General features: G+C 48.5%; 1 protein-coding gene across 1 annotated transcript; it reads left to right on the top strand.

The window, feature by feature from the left end:
• Positions 1-9273: 9273 nt before the first annotated feature.
• Positions 9274-20175, top strand: LBH (LBH regulator of WNT signaling pathway). The gene is made up of 3 exons (XM_052683561.1): positions 9274-9437; positions 9663-9765; positions 17771-20175. The coding sequence occupies exons 1-3, from the start codon at positions 9412-9414 to the stop codon at positions 17960-17962; spliced, it is 321 nt and encodes a 106-aa protein (XP_052539521.1). The 5' UTR covers positions 9274-9411; the 3' UTR covers positions 17963-20175.
• Positions 20176-20945: the final 770 nt, after the last annotated feature.

Genomic DNA, 20945 nt, shown 5'->3' with positions numbered 1-20945 from the left:
AGATCGTGAAATGTGACAATACAGCTAATTTTTAATTATTTCTCGTGCCATTCTAATATCGACTTTGTCCTGAATATTTAAAAGCTCTTGCAGATGTATTTCACAAGTCTCAATATCAACCCAGTAACTGGATACGGCATTACAGCAATTTATATCACCTCCTAAAATGGAGATCTAAATTAATCTCTCTACATCTCATTAGTTTAGCTATCAGAGATCTTTTACAAGATAATTGGCTTTCGGTGGCTTTAATTTAATTTAATTTATTAATATATTGCATTTATATTTCATAGATGCTGTTTGAATTATTGAGGTGATACATCTCAGGAACATAATTCTTTTATACTGCATCAAAGTTTTGCTTTTAGGGCTCGAGAGCCTTCTTGAGATGTTTTAATGATAAATAATAAGCCCGTGTTTGTGTTTGCTTTTCAAGTTTGTATCAATTTACATTTGCCCGAGGTTCTCAGGGTGGAAAATCAGATCTGGATTCGGAACATCCTGTTTTGCAGATGAGGTAAATGTTGTCCTTCAGCCAACACTCGCTCCCAGCACCGTGCAAACTTCAGCCAGAGTGAGCCAGGAGGTTCCCAGGTCGGCAAGGACAGACAGACAAACAGATTGACTGCGTGACCCCAGGGCTTCTTCCTTAGGAAACCAGCCTAAAAATACCTTCCCTCCCACTGCAGAATAGCAACGTCGAAACATCTGACAGTAAATGTGATGATGATCACCGATGTTTAATGAATAATCCTGGGTAGTTTTAATATTTCAGCTTCACAGAATACCTTCCATCCCCAGGAGCTAAAGCCATTTATAACAGGTGCAGAGTTACCAGCTCTGCCTCTTGCCATGAAGGCCTCTGTCTTCAAGGGAAGGGGATGTGATGGCACTGGGCACGGTGCGCTGCACAGCGGGACACAGCTCGTGTCGCACAGCCCTGCTCTGCTCAGAGCAGCACTGCGGGTACCTGTGGCCAGAGATGGGCTTTGGTTGCAGCTGAGGATGAGGGTGAGGCCTTCCTCTCCCAGCCAAGGCCGATGGGCCAAAATGCCCCCGCAGACCCCAGGCAAGAGCTGTTCCGCGGGTCCATCGTTTCAACCGCTTCCCAAACACGGACACCGGGCTCTGCCGCGGAGGTGGAGGAAAAGCAGCCCAAGGACTCCCTCTGCTGTCAGCAGCCACCATCGCAGAGGCTCTGTCAAATGGTTCACTTTTCAGCTTTGAATGTTTTAAGGGCTTTTTTCTCCCTTAGGGTCTAAAATCCTCCTGGGGGCCATTCCCTGTAAAACGCACTCAGCTGGGCTGATTTTTCCTTATAAAGAATAAAGAAGCCTATGCCAGGGGAGAAGAGAAACAACAACGAGCAGCTTTTACTCCTTTCAAATGATAACTGAGGCCTCAGGCCCTAAGGAAGCCTGGTGTCTGGGTTTCAGACACTTGCTCTGGTGCTGCTCATTTGCTTCTTTCAGTCCATGGCTCTTATGCCATGGCTCTGGCAGCAGGGACATGGCTGTTAGGAGGAGGACTTGAAGGGGAGAGGAGTGAAATGAGGGCTCAAAGCAGAGCTGTAAAGTCTCCTCTTCCCCATTAGTCCTTGGCCTTTTCAGCATTTTAAAGTAATTTTAATAAGACTCAACTGTGGCTCTTTCTTCTCTCCATCCCCACTCTGGATGCCCCAGGCTGACTTTGTTCCTTCCTGTAAAGCTGCAACCGGGGTGTTTTGGCCAATGCTGTCAGTGTGCCATCGTGTGAGCTGTGGGGCTCAGACGCTGGGATGCAGGACAACTTGGAGATCTCAGCTGGGCTGAGGCTGCAGCAGCAGCAGGTCAAGCTGGCACCCAGCACAGCTCAGCTTATTATTTATAAATAATGGAATTCTTCATTGCATTGATCAAACCGAAAAGAAGGTCAGCTTGGTTCATTTTAGATTCATCCAAAGTGAACACTGCTGGTGCTTTGGGTGTCACGGCCAGATGAAGAATCTTCCCCCAAAGACCTTGTTTGAAGCCAGCCACAAGGGCTTCATTGTATTCAGTTTTAACCCTGCTGTCTGAAATCCTGCTATGACTCTGTGCTGACTTAGATTGGCAGCTTTAGTCCAAGCCAACCTTTTTTAGTGGATCAATGATTGGTGCCTCCATGCCTCCAAGTTCTGTTCATCTGTTAGCCAGGGAAGCCTGGGTGTCAGGCAGGGCCAGCTCCCTGCTCTAGCATCGCGCTCCTGCCCTGGACGAGCAGAAAGCCAAAAGGGGCATTTCTAGGCATCTGTGGGAGCTCTGGTGCAAAAACACACCTGGAAATCCTCTTCAGTTAGGGACTGGCTAGGGGTATCACTGCCTTCTGAAAGTCAGGCACACAGGAGAGGATAACACCTTCCTACCAGCCTCCTCCAGTTCCTTTCTGTTAGATACTCTGTGCACCCAGACACAAGCCCAGCAGCCTAGAACTCCTGTTTGGAAGAGTTCTAAAATTCCTACTGTAATGGGATCAGGTTTAAGCCACGTAACCCTTTGCCTACTGGAGCAAAAGACTCCATGCTGCTGCTCATCAGTGGTGTGCTGCAGGTGAACTAATCAGCCCACAGGACAGCATATTCTTGGCTGAACCAGTGTAGAGTACGTTGTGTTTTCTTCCTGCAAAAGGTTGTTATAAATGGTTTATATTCAAGAGAGCTCAATTAGATCTGAGAACTCCTGCAATGTGTCCACTCCTAACTATCGCTCGGAGACTTTGCAGTAATCAAAAGATGAATGCAGAAGAAGGAAGCAAACAACATGGGCATTTCCATGATTTTCTCCTTGCTATTAGCCCTGTGCTATACCCAGAGCTTGGCTTTTGGAGATGAACCTGCCTTCCTTCCCAGCACCCTTCCTAAGCTCAAGCACTTCACTTTTCACTTCCAAAAAGTCAGAATTGTCCTCCCAACTTTCTGTGCTGCTGCCTTTCAGTGTGACCACTAAACACACCACCAGTTGATGGCACTGCCCCATTGCTTTTGGGAGATGAGAAATTTGGAAAATGAGTGTTACTGTATGCAAAACATTTCTGTGCCATTGTTGCCAACCTTTTGATCTCCTTCCAAAGCCCGCAGCAAGCCACACTGGCAGATGCTTTTTACTGAGACCTGATCATCCTGACTGTCACGAGGCACTGGGAAGGGTTGTTCTCTTCCAGCTTTTGGAATGGCTGACAGGTGGGGGGGCTGCTGAGCCTAAGCCCCTGTGACCCCACACTCATGTTGCAGAGGGCTGACAGCTCCGGTAATGTGGGCTGACAGGTGACCAAGGACATGCAGCACAGGTCACAGCTCTGCAAGCTGGTTTGTGGGAAGTGTCTGCATCAGTGAGACGACTGCCAAGGCTGAATCCCATCCTGCATCCCACCCTGCTCTTCAGCCCGTGCCTAAGTGTGCCTGGCAGCGATGCTGCTGCTCTCTGCATTTCTACCTGAGCTTGGCATATAGCTCTCAACAGCTCTCCTTAACCAGCAAGGACATTGTTTAAAGTTACTTAGAGGTTGGTCTGCTCTGTATGGAGAAGAAAAGGTAAAGGAAGGGATCTAACTCCCATCATCCAGCATCTAAAATGGAGGCTTGGTGAAGAGCTGTACCACACTCTTCTTTCAGGTACACATCAAGAGGACAAGAGGCAACAGGCAGCAGATACAGAATGGAAATTCTGGTTAGAAAGCAAGAAAATTATTCACTTTGTGTTTGGTGAGGCAGTGGAAGGTGGCAGAGGCAGGTGCTGGGGGCGCTGAGGGGTCTCTGCTCTGGGAATATTCAGAACTCAGCTCCACCAGCCTTCTGCAACTGCGCCTGCTTGGCAGGTCAGCCTGCTCTGAGCACGAGCTGGGCAAGAGATCTCCAGAGGTCCCTTCTGCCCAAAGCTCTTAGTGGTGATTCATGGCATTCAGTACCATGAGCTGTTTCCAAGGTTAACCTGAATGTTTACTGATGCACTGTATTACTGAGGTTGCTGCAGGGCCCATGCTAGTGGGACAGGGTTGGGGTGAGCCCCAACATGTCCTAAAACCACCTGCTGAGCCCTCATCCCATTATTATCTCAGTCTCCATCTCCTCCAGAAGGACAGAGCTCTATGAGCCAGGAGAAATCACAGGAGTTTGAGGAGAGAGACTGTGGTTTGTCTCACAGGTGGGTTTCTCAGCCAGGTGGTAAGTGACATGAGTCTTACTGTGGGGCTGTAGCAGAGGTCCCATCTCCTGCTGGCCAGAGACAGGAAGGTCACAGCAGGGCATCTCTGCAGTTTGGAACTTTGTAGTTTCGTTTCTGTTGTGCTGAGTAATATGAGAGACTGGCAGACAGGTGCTGCGTACTGCTGGATCAGTTGTGTGTAAAAATATACTGTTCTGTCCATCTCTATACAATGCACACATTAAAAAGGAATGAGATCTCTCTCTAGGCATGTCCGAGGCTTCAAGTGGTCCAAGCTGCATTTTTTATTTTTTACACCAAGTGGAAGTAGAGCTGTGTGCTGGTTTCAGGGGAGAGAAAGGAGTGGGAGGCACAATATCACATCCTATTTCCTCTTTTAAACACTTGGCAAGGGAGCAAACTTTCCATTCCCATCTGGCACAAGCAGACTAAACACAGGTTCCCTTCTGATAGCCATCTGCACTCTTCTGCTACCTTTTCCCATCAGTCCTCTGTAGCCAAACTGCAAACTCATGCACTATTTAAAGACACTCAGATTTAGGGAGTGTAACCAAACGATCCCTTTTAGTTACCTTCCTTCCAAGTTACCAGGCAGTGAGAGCCAAGCCAAACAATAGCACTGGTTAATCAACAGGCTCAGGACATGAAAGCAACTCCATTTCCTATTTGTGAATGCACAGATGTTGTTTATTTTGGATCTCCCCTTGTTGGTTCCCCAGGATTAAATAACACGCCTTTAGACGGAGTGTGATTGCTTTTCTACTGAGCAGCCCACAGGCAAGGCTTGTGTGGCTCTGCTGCACCCTCATGCCTTGCATCCCTGTTGGCGGGTCTCTGCTGGATGAGGCTCTCCACAAGAAGCAGGGTGCACCGTGGTGCTGGGAGCATCATGCTTCAAGTGAGATGCTGGTGTTGGTGGTGGTCCAGTAGCTCGGACTACCATAAAATAAATCATTCCTGGTCTAGTCCATGTCACCACAAATACTGACCCTCCTGAATCTGCTGGCTCAGTTTGTTGAACCCACTTGGCACCACTGTGTCCCGTGGTGATGAGACTTCTAATTTCCAGAGGAGAATGCAGTCCCTGCCCTTAGCTGTGCCCATTAAGCTGCTACAGGCTGGCGTACACTGATGGGCAAATCCCCTGCAGGAACAGCCGTGCATCGTGGCATTGGCAGTGCCCATGGAGGGGGTACAGAGTGCTGTGAGGGGTGGTTAGTAGGATGAGTGCCAGTTGCCACAGCATTGGTAGAGTCTGAAATTTATGCCCTCAGCAGCAGGGTGCCTGTTTTAGGCAGGGAAGGGAGCCACAGCAATAGTTCTCAGTATTGCAGAAACACCCCAACTGCAAGACAAAGCTGGTGCTGGCTGAGGCTCTGTCTGGGGAGACTCCTGCCCACCCACAAACCTGCTGGCACCAAGCACTCGGTGACAGTCTTCTTCACTAAAATAACACAGAGGAGTTCTCCATAGAGAAATCTGCTCTTCTTCTCACTGCTTTTGCATGGCAGAACTTTGTTCTGTACATTAATATACAAATTTACATACGTCCACCTTGGGTCGGGCTGTGACAGTGTCCTTTACACCAACATCATCTCCCTCTGGGGTCAGTTCAAGCCTAAAGAGAGGAAAGAGCATCCTTAGAGGCTGCAGAGCACAAACACTTTGGCTCTTCATTCCTGGCGTCCCTCTAGATGCAGCTAGTGCATTGATCTGCCTTAGAAGGCTCTCGGGGCAGAAGGCACGGGATAACTGGCCTCGGTGCATAAGTAGGAAGCTGAGGATTTCATGGGATTACTTCTTGCTCCTTGACAGATGTGTGTCACACTTAAGGTCACTACTGAGCATCATGGCTTGACTTAATAGGCATCAGTAGGAGATTTGTATCAGATCTGGGATGGAGCCCTGCACACGGGGAACGTGCCGCCTCTTGCACATGTGCACATGCAAAGCAGGGTGATGGGCACTGCTGCAGCCTGGGAGTAGCTCCCTGAATCCAGGCACACCATGGCCGTCGGGACTTGCACTGAGTCTCCTCTCCATGCAAAAAGAAGAACAAGAAACATAGGAGCAATACATCTCCCCTCAGCTCCCGTTTTGGTGCCTTCCCAACACTTGGTTCAGGTCCTGCCTCCTTCTCTTGGAACACAGAGATGTCTCTCAGGCCCTGCTGCCATACAAGGTGACACGCCATCAGGCCTGCAGCACCAGGCCTCCTCACAGGGCCTCACCTGCCTGTGAGCAGGGAGCCAAGCACCAGTGGGACACACTGGTAATGAAATACACCCGTTAATAAATAAAACCCGAGTGCAGCAAAAAGGGGGAGGGCAGTGGTTCAGTAAAGGATTCAATTTTTCAAATGAAGATATTTTCCATACACTGATTCCGGCCAAAACGCATTTCATTTACACTGACAGAATATAAATATCAACACAGACACACTTTGTTCCTAATTTGCCCTTCTGCATTCCTGCTGCATCCAGGCCTTGCTGCATGTCTGCTGCCTGTTTGCTGGGGCTTTGCTGGGCAGCGGAGGGCAGCCCATTGCTCCGTGTTGTGTGAGCACGGAGCAAGCCCTGAAGGTTCAGAAGGCCAAGTTCTGCAGTGAAGCATTTTAGATATATTATCATCTGTGCGTGTGACACAGAAATACTGCGCTAGGTGTGAGCAGTGCCAGGTTCAGCAGAACAGAGATGATGCCTCTTGCAGTAGGCACCAGAAGGAGGTGCTAGCGGGACACATATATGAGCCAAGTGAGGGCTCGCTGAGCACCAAGCCCTGCTTTCAGGCCTGATCCTGCCCTGCTAGAACATCCAAGCCCAGGGTGCTGGGTGAAACACTGGCCAGAACGGACGGAGTGTTCATGTGATGCATTCTCATAAGCAACAGAGAAGAAAAGCAAGGAAAGGCAGGTGGAAAATCAGCCCATCACATGGCTACTTCTGTGTTCTCGAACCAGTGGTGTGTCTGTGTCCTCCATCCCATCCTCCCTTCTGCTCTCTTCTGCTCACCCACCACAGCTGGGCCAGCAAAGGTCCCAAACCAGCAAACGCCTTCAGCCCACACCTATTGATCAGGACAAGCCTAAGGGCTCTGGCACAAAGGATCACTCACCCCCCAGCCCCTCCTGGCTCACAGCTCCCAACTGGTCTCACAGGACTGCTTTTTTCTTTCAAGCACGGGCCAGAAGTCACTGAAGAAGGCAATGCTGTGCAGAGAATGGCTGAAAGGAAGGAGCGACAGCCTTTCATTTTTACTTTTTTTTTCTGAGGAAGTAAATAGGGCATGCCCTTCAGCAAATGTCAGGAGGAAGGGGTTGGTGCCAGGTGGGGCAGCATGCAGTTCGTACGTTCCAATGTTTCCATGGTTTTGTTTTTCAGTTCCAAGTGGGAGGAGTATATTTAATTCACTAAGAAACTTTCCCTGAAGGACTAGGGGGGGATAGGAGGCTATGAGCTCCTGTGAGCTGGATGGAGGTGATGGAAGTGACACTGCAGGTGTCATGGCACCTGTGATGGCCAGATGGATACTGCAGTGTGTGGATGTGGGGGATCTGGGATGTCGAAGATGCTGATGACCCCATAGCTACTGTGCCATCAGCCCCAGAGCTGACCATCTCCCTTCAAATGAATGTAAATGCACTGAATACTATTGCACTTCAAGCAGGTCCCAAGTGCTTAGTGCAAAAATGTGCAGCAGTGAAACAGGGATCTGATGAGTGAATGGGAACTACTGAGTCACGGCCTTGAACCTCTGATTGATCACCTGAGGCGAGCTGTGAGTCAGCCAGAGGAGCACAGGTGAAGGCAATTCACTGTGCTGCCGGAAGGGAGGGGGAGCCAGGCTGCACCCCAACTAGACCTATTTAAGAGCTGGCTGCCAGTGGGGAAAGATCTCTGCTGGAGATCTCTCCTTCTGGTGTTTTGTGGTGAGCCCAGCATAAGGGTAAGCCTTCCATTTATTCTCTCTTGTTATCATAGTCCACTTTGCCTAACTCTTTTGTTTATTTTCTGATTGTAACGTCTTGATATCCATTGATTATACACATGAGCATGTTGGGGGTGAAGATAAAAAAGTAGAAATCAGGTGATGCTGGGCTCCATTTCCTAGAAGTGGCTGAAAACATAAGACAAAAATTGACTCTTTTCCCACTTTTTTGGACAAGGTAAACAAGCACGGGGTGCAGTTGTGCTACACAACTTCCCTGCACCAGGAACTCCTCCTGCCTCATAGAGGACCCCGCATCTCTGAGGCACACAGACATTTCCTCTGAAGCATTCTTAAAGATGGGATACAGCTGCAGTGCTGCTGGTGCACACCTCAGCCAGGGCAGATCTCACTTCTCCAGCTTCAGCCCTTTTCCAAGAGGACAGTTAATGCACCTACGGCTAATCATATGGATGAGCCTCACAGTGGCTTCCTGCCAAAGTGAGGACTAACAGTAACGACCCTCAAGCTCCTTCACTGGGCCTGAGCCAGGTTTGTTCCTGGTGATGTATCGGAGGGAACTGAGCTCCCTCCAGCCCGGATGTCAATTGCTCAGCCTCAGAAATGTGCTTTGCAGGCTGAGCCCTCTCTTGGCAGGGAGCCCATCAGCAGAGCAATGAGAGGGACCCGCAGGGTTCACCTGTGCCCACCTGAGCTCCCATGAGCTGGGTCAGCTCCTTGGGACTGGCAATAATCTGGCACAGGGAAGGAGACACCTGATGTCAAACACCCGCATACGCCATATTATATAATACAAAACTAAGAAGCTTACACTATCCTGCTGGAGGAAACAAGCACACCTATGCCTGCATGCACACGTGTATTTGCAGCTGGAGTAGAACTGAAGGCAAAGCGCGAGCCTCGCAGCTCGCACATCCCTCGCGTGGCACAAAAGCACGAAGTCACGGCAGGCCGTGCATACGAAAGCTCCGCACGGGCGCGCGCCCAGCGCCGCACCGCATTACGGCGCTCCCTCCCCCGCCGCGCTCCGCCCCTGAGAGTGGCGCGCCGAAACCATTCATGAAAATGCTGACGTCATGCGGAGGGGCGGGCTCTGCGGAGGCCACGCCCCCGCGGCTATTTAAGGCGGCGCGGCGCTGCCGGCGGGGCTCAGAGGGAGGCGGTGGTGCGGCGCGTGGTGGCCGTGTGCTCGGCGGTACCGCGCAGCTCCCGCCCTCCGGCAGCCTCGTGTGCCTCGGTGCCCTGCCGCCACCCCGAGGGCGTGGGCAGCCTCCGCCGGGACTTCATGTCTGTGCTTTGTCCCCTGCCCTGGTGAGTGGGCGCTGCCTGCTGCCCGTTTCGGGGGGCGCGGAGATGCTGAGCCCCGTCGCTCCGTCTCCTGCCCGGGGGATTGGGATGGGGGCAGGAGCGGGGAGGGAGCGGCCGGATGCTGCTGCTGCTGTCGATCGCGGCTCGCGGACCGCTCTGATGCCGCTTAAACCTCGCTCAGACCTTCCGGAGCCCTGAGGTGGTCTGAATGTTGTCCTTTGTTTCCAGCCCCGATTACCTGAGATCAGCCGAGATGACCGAAGTGATGATGAGCAGCCCGGCTATGGATGAGATCGGACTCAGCCCCCGTAAAGATGGGCTCTCGTATCAGGTGAGCGCTCGAGCCCCTGTAGAGCTGCCTGGGCTGGACCATGGGCTCGCTCTGGTAAATGTAACAGCAAGTCCTGCAGTAAGGGCTGGTCAGTGAGCTGCAGTGCTTGCTTGGCTGGAGCAATTTGTCTGAAATATCTCTTAGTTATCTGCTCAGAGTGCTTTGTTTCTGAAGTCCCTGAACCCTGGCTTGTTGGGTGCGCACAGAGGCGCAGTGGGAGAGGAGATGTCCTAAGGAAGGGTCCATGTCAGACACCAAGCTGAGAGGCTGCTGGGGTCTCTAGGACCGTGGCTTGCAAATGATTTGTCTGCAGCAAAAGGGACTTGCTTGTACAGCACTCAAATCTTCTGAGCTACTCCTTGATTTTCCCCCTGCTTGAAAGGGTTAAGTCTATTGTAAGATACAATGAGGCTGGACACAGCGCTGACAAGCCCTGGGGTGTGCAAGCACAGTACCTGAAGGCATGAGCTGCATCCATTCTGCAACTGGTGATTAAAGTAATTAGCTTTTAACCTCTCAGTCCGTAGCTGAGGTGAAGGGATGGTCTCTGACTCCAGCCTTTATCCTTCAGCCTCAGTACTTCCAGTCAAAGAGTGAGTTGTGTATCTTTGCCTACTAGATCTGAGTTTCCCTACCTTGGCAGGAAACTTGTTGGTGAAGTTTAACATAGGAGCTGTATTTGCACAGGACTTGATTACTCTGCACAGGGTGACTCCTCATGGCAGATTGCAGTTCTTCATTTGCAGATGTGACACAGCCTGCACAAAGGCATTTGTTCTGTGGGGGCATTCAGATTGGGTGTGCTGTTGTACACTTGCATATTTATGTCTGAAAAAATGAGCTACAAGCCTGCAACAGTTCTCTGAGGCGTGAAATCAACAGAACTTTGGGCCGTGGCTCAGGCAGAAGCCAAAGCTGCAGGGGGGGAAATGGGGCTGCATTGCTTTTTTTGGTCAAAATTCTCTATCTGAACAGTGCAAGTAATTTAGTTTATTGCCTGTATGTGGAAATAGCAGTTCTGTTTTAGTGCTTGAGTTAGTGGAAAGCATATGGCCTTGCTTTCCTCTGCTATAGAGAATGTGTGTAGCAGTGGGAATGGCTGTGAAAGTTGAAGCTATTGCACTAGTCTTGCCAGATATTCAAACAAGTGTCTTAAACAGTATACTGTATGCAGGCATCTAAGCCACTCAGGTCAGATGTTGGTTTTCTTATCCAGACTGTGCAGTGGGAGGCAGTCGGGGTGCCCTGCTTATTTGTGACGGATTGTTTCAGTGAGGTTTTCCCCTAGTGCTAATGACTTCAGTGAGTCTGTTTGGGTGAACTGAGGGCGAACTTCTTCAGCTTCAGGTGGACCATCAGAACCTGGAGGTGTTTGCTGTAAATGCTAACAACTTGCATCTATGCAGGACTTGTCTGTTTTGGATCCGTTCTCTGCAGTGATGTGGTCATGGGGTTCTCAGGAGCTGCTAACTGCCTTCTAGTCTTTGGCTCTATTGCAAGCTGAACTGATGGCAGAAAGGCCTGGGGTATTGAGAGGGCAGATGCTGCTGGGCGGTGTGTGGGCTGGGGATGAGGTCTGCCTCTAAATCAGGTTAGTGCAAAGAAGATTGAGAGTGGGTTGCAACCTTCTTCCTTTTGACTGCATGGCTGAAAATGTCGCTGTGAGAAGCTGAAATCATCCTCAAGCAGATGAAAATTGAAGTTAAAATAGCAAGGACAAATCAAATGCAAATAGCATTATGAACCCTGTTCCGTCTTGGGGTTTGGCACTTCTTGCTTTATGCTGCTGATGGAGAGCATTTGGTACGTGAAAAATGGTATGCTGGTCTGAGGGCTGTAGTGCAATAACTTAAAACCAGACAGAGCTAACAGAGCATGACTGCTCCAGCGCTGAGGCTTGAGCTAAGCTGCAGCATCTTACCTCACCCACCTGCAGAGCAGCGCGCTCGCAGTGAGCGTGACCACTGTTGGTTACAGGAAACAAAACAGTGGATCCAGAACTATGAGAGGTGAGCATTTAGTTTCCAAAGCTTCTCATGTAGTAGAACTTGGGTTTGTTCTGCTGCAGAGATGACATGAAACTGGGTTTCAGTTTGCTGCCCTTAGGGCTGTGCAGAGAACGATCTGTGACCTAACTTATCAATTACTGTTTTAAAGTAGTTTTGTTTTCCTAGTAAAACCTTGGAAGTAAACTGAGGAAACCAACACCTCCAGAGTGTAAACTCTTAGCAGTTTGATTTCTTTACCCCGTGATGCTCGCTGAATGTCAGGGCTCCTGCCTGTCTCACTGGTTCCTTCTGGTGGAACCTGTGGCTTGTCAGCTTTTCTTCTGCCCACTCCTTGCCTTTGCTCACACTCCAGAGTGTGTTTGTACATCCCCAGGAGGTGTGCATCCCCCAGCAGCGCTTCCTGGTGTTCTTTAGGCTGGACTCGGCTGCAGTGATGTGAAAACCTGAGCTGCAGAAGTCTCATACCTATGATAACTGAGTTGTCTGTGTAGGCTTAGTAATTTGTATGTGGTTTCATTTGCACAATGTGCTTTCTCGGCATGGATACCTTTTTCCAGTTAGTGTGCCAAATGCTTGCAAGCTGATGTGCTAACTTCAAAGCCTTTTAGTACAGAGCAGTTTTTATTCCTGCTTTTGTAAAGTGAAGCTGCTCTGAGCCCACTGAAGGTGGTGGAAATGAATGGTGAAATCTGGATGCGAGTCTCAGAGCAGGGAGGCACAGACAAAACAGAAGATGCAGCTGAGGAGGTGATGTCATGCTGGGTCTTGTGCCTGCAGTGGAGAGCTATTTCTGGATCTTTAATAGATATCCCATAATTCCCATGAGACTGCTAAACAAAAAAACTCATTGAAATGCAGCTGATGGCTCAAGATGCCCCTGCTACAAGCAGATGTGCCTACAGAGGACTCTGTGCCCCTCCTGCCTGGTGGTCCCCGCAGAGCCAGGCCATTTCCCTGCCCCTTGGAGCTGATGTTCTGCTTGCAATTTCAGCACCAGGTAGACCTGTTCTCTGAAAAGCCTGTCAGCACTATGCCAGCTTGTCCTCTAATGCCATCTTGCAGCAGCATGGGTGTTGCTGCCCGATTGAAGGCTGACTTGATGTTGTCAAAACAGCTATGTGGATCCTGCCTTATGTCTTGAAAGTGGATCTGAGCACAGCAGTGCTCAGTGAACAGTGAAGTGTTTAAGCAAATACTGTCCTAAGCTGAGCATGCTGTTTTGCTGCAGCCTGACTGGCTGATCTTGTTGGATCTCGGCCTGCCTTTTGGGAGACAGGCATGAAGAGGCTGAGCTTGCCTCATGGCCATCAGCTGGGGCTTGGTTGTCATGGGGAGCTTGAGCTCTTTAAGTCATGATCGCATCATGCTGGGATCCGTCTGGGTTAATCACAGCCACAGTTAGCTGTGAATGACGTCAGACTGACTGAATCTAGGTGAATAGGCTTATTGCCCCATCCGGTGTTCATGGCAAAGGCCTGGGACATCAGCATTGTTGGGGGGGAATTGGTGTTAGTGAGTGCAACTTCTTTGCTGGCCCCTGAGGAACTGCAATGCTGAGGGACATGAGATGCATCAGTGTGCAACACCTCTGTCAGCATTCTACTTTGCAAACAACAGAGAGATAGAAAGCAGTACTGCAATGGCTTGGGGGCCTGCAAGGGAGCAACATGGGGCTGACCTGGGGTCTGGTGGTGATGGATGGAGGCTGAGATTCATCTTGTTTGCTTGTGAGGCACTTCTACACCTTGGTTTCTCCCAGAGAAGTCCTGTGTGGAAGCTGGTACTCACCACTGCTGGGATGCCTTCAGAGGCTGTGGAATTCAGAACGTTTAGGATAACTTTACCTGTTCAGCTTCCACGTAGCACGGTTACTAGACAAGATCAGTTAGCTCAGTTACTTCAGGTTGAGCTAATGCTTATTCCAGGGTCTTGGACCCTTATGGAAGGCATAAGCAGTATATGGAAAGAGCAGAGCTCAAACTAATACCTTCCTAGCTATTCTGTGTAGGAAGAAGTGCTGTGCTGAAATTCGAACTGAGGACAAATAGCTCATGGTAACACCTCAGCACATGTTTTTTCCTCCCTACTTGATGTCTCATTACTCTAATGGAAAATTGTTACGATGTTATGCTGCTGAAGTTTCCCTGCCTCTGTCCCCCAAGATGTGCTTGTGACTGAGAAGTTGTCATAGTTCATAAACCTGAGTCACGCTGTGTGCATAACTAGATGGAGCTCAGTTTCAAGTCATGACTACTGTATGAGTGAAACTTAGCAGCGCTGCTTCTCTTAGCTGGAAAATTCCTCTGCAGAAGGCACTGAGATGATTTAAATACTTCCTGGAAGGAGCTTGCCGTGCCTCTTGGTGACAGCAGAATTTAGTTTCAAGAACTTATATTTCAAATCAGAAACCAGAATTTTAACTTGATACTGCTGGAGAGGTCTCAAACTCACATCTTAGCAGTGGGAGGGGAGGTGGTGTGTGTACCTCAGGGTATATCCTGTCCCTGAAGTGGTATGCATCTCAGTGCAGACCTTTGTGTCTTGTATTAGTAATACCACAATGAGGTAAAACTTTCCCCCAAACAGTAACACAATCTGGAAAGATCTTCTTACCTTAGTTTCCCTGCAATATAACTGAAATAGCTTTTAGCCTCTACAGGAGGGGAGGCAGGCACTTTAACTCTTGGTGTGGAATGGAGAGCACAGGTGGGTGTTGTTTTGGATATAAAAGTGTCCCTTGGATTACAGCAGCTCTGAACTAATCTCCTTAGCTGTCTGACGTCTCTCCTGCTTTTGGTGTTTCTCTCCCTGCAAATGCTCAGAGGGGCTATGAGCCTCCCCAGGGCCAAGGGAACTTTCCATTCCTGTTGCCAAGACTTCATTTGAGGATAGGAGAGCTAGATCATCTGAAACGGAGGCAAACATGACTTTCTGCAGATCATTTCAAGCTTTCATTTCAAGTACTGCTTTTCACTGCTCTCACTATATTGAAAGGTAGGAGTTTCCAGAACATCATCTGGAGAGGCCCATGAAAACCAGTCTTGCTGCTGCAAGCCTGAAGCAGTGTTGAGCAGAGCACGAGTGTATATTGCTTCTTGTGCTGTAAAGTTGTCAGATCTCTTGCCATGGGCTGGGAGCTGTGACATGCCACAGAGCTGGGGAAGCGTGCAAGCATTGCAGCCATCATGCAGTATTAAGGGGAGAGGAAGAGAGGGAGCTATCTTTGAGTTGCTTCTGAACTTGCCTTTGTCTGGCCTTCCCAAACAGCTGGTTGGTGGCCATCATTTGGGGACAGGTAGGTCAGCAGTAGGCTCACTCTGATAAGTACGAGGAGGTTGTGTTCTTTGCGTGCTGGGGAGATGCAGAGTCATCTTTCCATGTGGGTGAGCTGGGTAATGCAAGAGGAGAAGCTCCTAGGCAGGTTTCCACAGCCAGGCTGTCTTGGCTGCAGTGCGAGAGGGTGCAGAGCTGGCAGTTAAGATCTGTGCCTGCTGCACTCTTGGGGGGAACTCACTGCAGGCTTTCTCCAGAAGCTTTTCTTCCCATTGTCTAAACCTGGGAGGGAGCAGATTCTGCTCATGGGAGTGACACGCGGCATGGCAGCGCTCGTGTGGATTGATGGGAAGCTGGTGCTTGCTAATCTTGGTAAAAAGTGCCTTGCAACTCAGCTTGTTTTGGGGTTGACCCAGGAGACTTTTCCATCCCATTTCCCTGGATGTGCAAACGAAGTCTTAATCTGCAAACCACTTCCCTTCAGTCCCTGTACTTGGCCGGCAGTGCTGCCCTGCTTGTCACATGCTAGGAAATTTGCCTTTGTATAATTTTTCCATTGATGGTCCACACCCCTTGAAAATTTAGTTGCAACATCTCGCTTCATGCTGCCTCTACGATTAAAAGACATGACTTAGTGGAAAAAATCTTGACCTTCTTGGGTTTGGTCTGTCCTGCAGCTATTTGAGATAAGATTGTGCTGGTTTTTTATTAAAAAAGCTGCACGCCGTGTTTTAGGGATTTTTTTTTAATAAGGAAATGACTGCTTACCTTCTGGAAAAAAAAAAACAACACCTGTCAGACTGTTTTCAAAGAAATTGCTCCAATTTGACCCAATGTGCTTAAAATGATAGCAGCCAAAGGTTAGTTTAATTATTAGACTGCTATTTTTCTTGCACAGGAGGCTATTTTCATGACACTATCAGCTTATATAACCTCCTGAACCACACTTCTTTTTCCATTGCAGCCTTCTAAACAAAGTAATGTCAAGGGTACTTTTTTTTCCTGTCCTGAGTTGAGATATCAAGTTGATGCTTTAGAGCTGTTGACTGTACTTCCAGTAATGTACTGAGTGTCTGAAACTGCCTTTGTTTGGCTCAAAAGCCATAAAGCTCCAAGCAACTGTTCTGGTCTCACTTATCCTGAGAGTGGCACTGTGCAAGGGCAACTTGTGCATTGAGTCACTTTCTTCAGCATCTGCTCCCAAAGTTACCCTGCCTGACTATATTAAGTAGCAGCCTGGCTTTTTCAAGTTGATAACCTGGTTCCTACAAAGCTTTTCAGTGTGATTAATCGTTGCTAGGCTGAAGAACAAGTTGATGGAGTGAGGTTTGAGTAAGGCTTTCCCAGGCTGGTGGGATAGCTGTGTGATTGGCATGAGGAGTGTGGTGCTTCATGCTCAAGGCTTCTGGGTCAGGAACCTGCTTTGGAGCTGGAACCACGAAGATCAGAAGAGATGAATTCTTGCTCCCAAATGAGCATCTAACTGCAGTGTTCCAGTGTGAGGTTTGCTGTGCCCCTCTCCGCAAGGATGCTCTTGTGGCTTGGATGAATTCAGATGGTGTTCAGAGAAAGCGTAGTACATGGCTCCTCATGTCATCTGCACCTCCAGGAAAAAGCATTTGGTGATAAGCCTCTTCAGGCTGTTTTAATGCACCCATGATGGAAAATGGATATGCAGATAAAATGTTCTGAAACAGAGCTGCTTAGTCTTCTGGATACCAACTGGGGGATCTGATATGGGAACTGGTTCTGTCACTGAATGCTTTTTCTCAGGATGAGGTGGGGCTTGTAGCAGTTCCACTAGCAAGGCATTCCTGTTCTGTTCACTCTGCCATTTAGTTATGCAGACCCACTGTTAACATTCCAGCACGGCTGAATGCAGCTTTTCCTGTACCTATATTTTTGCATTAGTTTCTGGAAGGATCAAAGCCTGCAGCCCAATGGCACTACCTGTGGGTATGGGCCCTGATGCTGCTGCTATGGCGGGGTGGGGTGAGGTGTTTCTTTGCATTTTGAGGGACTGGGGGTAAGGAGGTCCTTGTACTTTGTGCTGGGATGCGTAATTCTTAGCTAGGCCATAAATACCTCCAGCCCTAAGAAATGTGGTCCCATTTTTGACCTTCGGGTCAGTCTCTAACAATTCCACAGATCATCTTCCTGCTGAATTTCACTGCTGATGGATAGTAGCTGTAGCATGCAGAATACTACCAGAATGCAGCTGAACTTCTCATGCAGACTGTTTCTGCTGCCTATGAGTAACACCAGGCACAGCCCCTTACTGTGAGGGTGAGGCCTGCTCTGGTGCTGTGCTACCTTGGGCCTCCTTCTCCTTCTGGCAGCAGTGCCTGGAGCACAAGTGTAGCTTCACTGGCAGCAGGAAACAAGATCAGATTTGCAGATCGAGATAGCTCAGTTTGCAAACTCATGAGCATTCATGCAAAAGCTGTGGTGGGAGGGGGTGAGGCTTTTGAGTAAATACCCCAAAGCAGGTGCCTATTTGATGAGCCTTATCCAAGCAAACGTATGTGCTTTGAAAGCCTCTTGGGCTGTGCTGATTTCAAGTTCTCAGCGATTACTAAGAAGTTGAGGGGTTTTTCCCATCACCCAGTTGTGTACTCTGTGTCCAGACTAGTCCACCCTGAAAACCAAGTTTTGAGAGTTGGATGTTAGCTAAGACTGCTTGAGAACAGCTCCTCTCACAGGCTGTTTCTTGGCTCTTTCAGATTTTCCCCGATCCCTCTGACTTTGACTGTTACTGCAAGCTGAAGGACCGCCTGCCCTCAATCGTGGTGGAGCCAACGGAGGGCGATGTGGAGAGCGGGGAGCTGAGATGGCCGCCTGAGGAGTTCCTCGTCCAGGAGGAGGAAGAGGAGGAAAGCTGTGAAGACGCAAAGGAGGACAACAAGGAGCAATAAATGGCATCTGAGGAAAGGCAAGGGACTGCACCCTTCTGAAGGAAGAGCCACACTTTTTTTGAAAGTCTTTTTAAAGAGAAAAGACAAGTTCAACTTTGCACCTGCAAGATTTTAGTTTTTTTGTATTCTCTGTATTGAGAACTGAAGCCCTTGGTGTCACCAGACCTTCTGAGGAAGGAAGGAAGTAACGCAGAGAAATGTTTGCTGTTCTCGAGATCGCTATCTGTATTTTTCTGAGGTGGAGGCAGCAGTGAAGTTCCAAGCACGTGGCAGAGGGTGATCACTTGAGGGATGCTGGAGGGGGGAGCTTGGGGATGGGGAGTGCAGAGGGAAGCCAAGCAAAGCAGTGTTCAGCTGGGAGCTGCTTTTGACCAGAAGCCTGAGAACAGAGTGGTCATCTCAGATTTGTTTTTCCTAAAGCTTCCATTTTCTGTGTCTGGAGGTGGAAGGGTTTGTAGCAAAGCATCACAAAATGCTCTAGTGCTGAGGGACCTGTAGCTTTCCCCAGTTCAGCACCTCCTAGGGTCAAGTGAGCATCCTTAGGAGTAGTGGGCTTCTTGCTCTCGCTCTTGAGCCTGTACCAGTCACTTTCCCAAAGCTGTCTTTTCACCCTCTGTTTGCCTTTAGACCTTTCAATGCTGAACAGCTGTATTTGCAGGGAAACGTTAGGCTGCTGCTTGTCATCTCTGCTGCTGCAAGGCCCTAATTGATCTTGCAGGCAGTTAGCTTGAGGTAGTGCAAAATTGATGTGAAGACATCCATTTGCAGCATGAACTAATGTAGATTTGAACACATGGATTTTTCTCTCCTATTTGCCAAGGCTACTGTGGTTGGTCTTGTCTTGTTCCAGTGCCCAAAGCTGAAGGGTGAGGATTGCACCTGCTTGCCTCAGTGTTTTTGAGGCTGTAAGGTTTCATATCTCAACTTGCTGGTCAGTGGGCTTGGGGACAGGTTTGGTTGCTCCTGCACAGGGACCTGCAGAAGGGGAACACTGCCAGACTGGAGGTAATACAAAGACTGAACACCAGACAGTGTGGATTATCAGTGAGGAGGTGGAAGGGAGCTCTCTGGGGAGTGTTAGCCTGAGCATCCTGGAACAAGATGTCTGTTCTGTGGCAAGGATGAGATAGCTGTTTGTGGGTGTTTAATGGAGTGCAGACTGTTCTGTAACGTCTGTGTTTGGGTCCTTCTCTCGGTATCCTTCTCCAATGGGGAGCAGTCTGTCTCTGTTTGGGGAGGGAAGTCTGGTGCCACGTGGGGTAACTCACTGTTTTCCTGGAAAGTGATGCTCTTGTGGCTTTGTGGGCCAGCTCAGGGAGCCAGCTGCTCTTGGAATAGGATGAGAACAGTTACTACCTAAACCAAATCCGGGGTCACAGAAGAGTAAAAGAAATGTCAAGGCCTTAACCAAACTTTCATAATAATCCCAATGCCACCCTCCTTTGCTTGTAACAGGTTCCATTTTTAAAATCTATTTGAACATGTGTATTTGTATTTTTAATACCTCATGAGTAGTTGAACGCTGGCAGGGGTCAGGAACTGCTTTTAACCTACTAGCAGGATCATTTTAGTCTCGTCTTGCTTGTGTTTTAAACATAATGGCAATAACTTCTCAGCTCTACGTAACTGTTTCAGGCAGATAGGAAAGCAGGAGAAATTCAGTGTTCCCGCAGTGCAGCTGGTCTCTAGCCTTGCAGGCCTGGTTATATTCTCCCTGCCTGTCTGGGTGGATGATTTATCACCAAATGGTCATCATGTAGTGATACCGCTTTCTCTGATGGATTCAGCTGTTGTATCTGTAACACTTGTTCTAATCTTGCTGTCTTACCTGAATGAGCTTATACACTTGTATACCAGCCAATTGTCCTATTTCTAAGTGTTACTCTCAGTCTGTACCACCAAGTCAAAGCTGTATATCAAAGATCCTATCATCTGGCAGCAATGAGATGGCAATCCATGGACTCAAGACCTGCTGTCTGCCCTAAAGACTTGTGTATTTCTGTCTGCATCCTTTTGTGAAAGTATTGTGTATATTTCTATTTGTTGAACGCATCTAAAGAACAAAGCACTCCAGTAAAACTACTCCTGTTGTAGGATATACATTCTATATTTCTGTAATTCTTTTTGAGCCTCAGGGAGAAGCTAGCATTTTTTTCAAACTACATTTTTGTCACTGTGACAGTTGTAAATAAAGTTTGAAAATGCTTTCCAAACATACTGGCTTTGTTCTTACTAATGGATGGGTTTGGATGGTCCCTTCCTTACCAGTCCTTGTTTCTGCTATGAGGTGTGCTGATTTGCAGGGTGAACATAAATATCCTGCAGTATGATGTCTGTCAGGTCGAGGCTGTCCTTTGAAGCTGGAGATACTTGTGCTCACCTCAGAGCATGCTCTATGAAATCATGAACCCAAATCAGCTTGGGGAGCACGGGGCAGCATCTTTGCCTTCCATCTTCCTACAGTTGCTTATTGCTGTGCAGCAAAGACATGTTCAATTTTTCTATCCCAAAATTTCATTTTAGCTATCTTTATAACTTCATATCTTATAACTATGAAGGTTATGAATTTATATCTATAATTCATATCGAATGTCCTGACTTAACCCTGCAGAGCATGAAGTTGCAATCATGAAGAGCTGCAGCTATTCTTAGCTGTGCTTAGTAGTAGTACAGTACCTGTGCATCTTGCCTTCCCTGAGCAACAGGTGTGAAGATGTCTTGCCTTGTATGCTGTCAGGGCTTCAGCCAAGCTGTGTATGTTGTCTGCTTTGGCCATTTTGGGTCTAGAGGACAGCTCTATCACTTACACTTTGCAGTGTACCTGTAGTTGCATGCTTCAGTTTGCTGTGCTGTCAGAGGAAGATCTAGAAGAAACTGTGTTTGAGTGTGGTTCTGAACCTGTTTGGTGTAGGAAATCTGACCACGCTAGGGTTCATTAATTCAAGCTGTATACTTAATGGGATTAAATCATCCCCTGAAATGA

This window comes from Tympanuchus pallidicinctus, unplaced genomic scaffold, assembly GCF_026119805.1.
Source record: "Tympanuchus pallidicinctus isolate F22 unplaced genomic scaffold, pur_lepc_1.0 scaffold1, whole genome shotgun sequence".
In the NCBI taxonomy this organism is placed as follows: Eukaryota; Metazoa; Chordata; class Aves; order Galliformes; family Phasianidae; genus Tympanuchus; species Tympanuchus pallidicinctus.
Note: the sequence above shows the minus strand (reverse complement) of the source record. Positions and strands in the feature narration are given on the sequence as shown.